Genomic DNA, 1,816 nt, shown 5'->3' on the forward strand with positions numbered 1-1,816 from the left:
ATATATATATATATATTCCATTTATATATTTGTTTTGCAAGATTTTTGATGTGAAATCGTGTGTTGAAACAGATGTTGTTGTACTTGGGGATGGTCATATTGCCAGTTTAGCCAATAAAATCACACGCACTATATTTGGTGTTAATTTGCTTCAGCTTTATATTACATTAATCCTATTTCGGCCAGAGTTCTTTTGTCACACTCTGTGACCTCATCAGTGGTCCTTTGCTTTCTTCTTTCTTATGTGTGTCCCACCTTGCTAACTGTCAGCTATTTTGTATTTTGTATGAGTATGGTTACTGTCAGGGGGTCAGTTTTTACTGCAAAGGGCACAAAAGTTAAGCCATGATTTAGCAGGGGAAACGGTTTTAAAATATTGGTGACTGTGGGATGTTCTAATGAATTTTGACAATGGTACAATCACACTTTCACATGGATAGATGCATGTCTAGCTAATTTATTTCTCTGATGGAATGATTTACCACAAATATCACAATTATAAGGCATCTCCCCTGTATGAATACGTTTGTGTTTAGTTAAATTTGAGTTGTCAGAGAACGATTTACCACAGATATCACAACTATATGGTTTTTCTCCTGTATGAATACGTTGGTGTTTAGTCAAGTCACTAATTCCAGAGAATGATTTACCACAGATATCACAGTGATATGGTCTCTCTCCTGTGTGAATACGTTTGTGTATAGTTAAGTCACTGTTTTGAGAGAATGCTTTGCCACAGATATCGCAGCGATATGGCTTCTCTCCTGTATGAATACGTTTGTGAGTTGTTAAGTCACTAACTATAGAGAATGACTTACCACAGATATCACAGTCGTATGGTTTCTCTCCTGTATGAAAACGTTTGTGTCTGCTTAAGTGACTATTCTCAGTGAATGCCTTACCACAGGTAACACAATGATAGGGTCTCTCTCCTGTATGAATACGTTTGTGTTTAGTTAAGTCACTGTTTTGAGAGAATGATTTACCACAGGTAACACAGTGAAATGGCTTCTCACCTGTATGAACACGAATGTGATTAATCAAGTTACTACTTGTAGAGAATGATTTACCACAGATTTCACACCAATGTTGTGATTTTCCTAATTCTCTTGACATTTCTCTAGAGGATACAAATAGACCCAACCTGTGAAGTTTTCACCACAGCATATAATTTCTTCTTTCTTGTTATAATTTATTCCTTAGAAATATTTCTACTGATATCAACTGTGATTTTATCGATATCTAAAAGTCTGCAAACTCCTTTGCAAATATATTCAACTTTAATTAGAATGCAAAAGCACCAGATAATGAGATGCAGAAATGGTGCTATGAATCTTCGCTCAGAGCAAATATTTCACAGTAATTCCAGTCTAGATTTATAGCAGTTGGGTTATTATATCTGTTCTCTCAAACGTTTTCTTTTAGTCTTTAAAAAAATTATAAATATTCCATATGTATCCAATGTTAAAAAAGTTATTTTGTGCCAAAGTCATCCATTAATCTGAAATAATAAAGAAACAGTATTAGATATAGAGGAGAGATTAAAATGGAAATGTTACAACATTGATTAACAAAAGACATCATTTAACATTGGGTGAAATCTAAACATTTGTAAACTACAGCTACACCTTCACATTGTGTAACACACATATCTATATAAATCGCAGTGTCTTCAGAGTTCATCTGGCTCTGATTTCCAGTACTGTAATTAACAACTAAAGTTGTCGTGAGTGTGTCATTCCATGTCCTTTGGTGAAACTTAGTCTACTTAGGAACATTCTGCTCAACATGGCTCACTGTAGCGTAGTGTTGTGTG

The 1,816-nt window shown here is 34.6% G+C and overlaps 1 protein-coding gene across 1 annotated transcript; it reads right to left on the bottom strand.

Annotated features, from left to right (window-relative positions):
- Positions 1 to 21: 21 nt before the first annotated feature.
- LOC106868501 (zinc finger protein 239) lies at positions 22 to 1,519 on the bottom strand. The gene has a single exon (XM_014913807.2). The coding sequence runs from the start codon at positions 1,114 to 1,116 to the stop codon at positions 421 to 423; it is 696 nt and encodes a 231-aa protein (XP_014769293.1). The 5' UTR covers positions 1,117 to 1,519; the 3' UTR covers positions 22 to 420.
- Positions 1,520 to 1,816: the final 297 nt, after the last annotated feature.

The sequence above is a fragment of the Octopus bimaculoides genome, chromosome 28 (genome assembly GCF_001194135.2).
Source record: "Octopus bimaculoides isolate UCB-OBI-ISO-001 chromosome 28, ASM119413v2, whole genome shotgun sequence".
Taxonomy (NCBI): domain Eukaryota; kingdom Metazoa; phylum Mollusca; class Cephalopoda; order Octopoda; family Octopodidae; genus Octopus; species Octopus bimaculoides.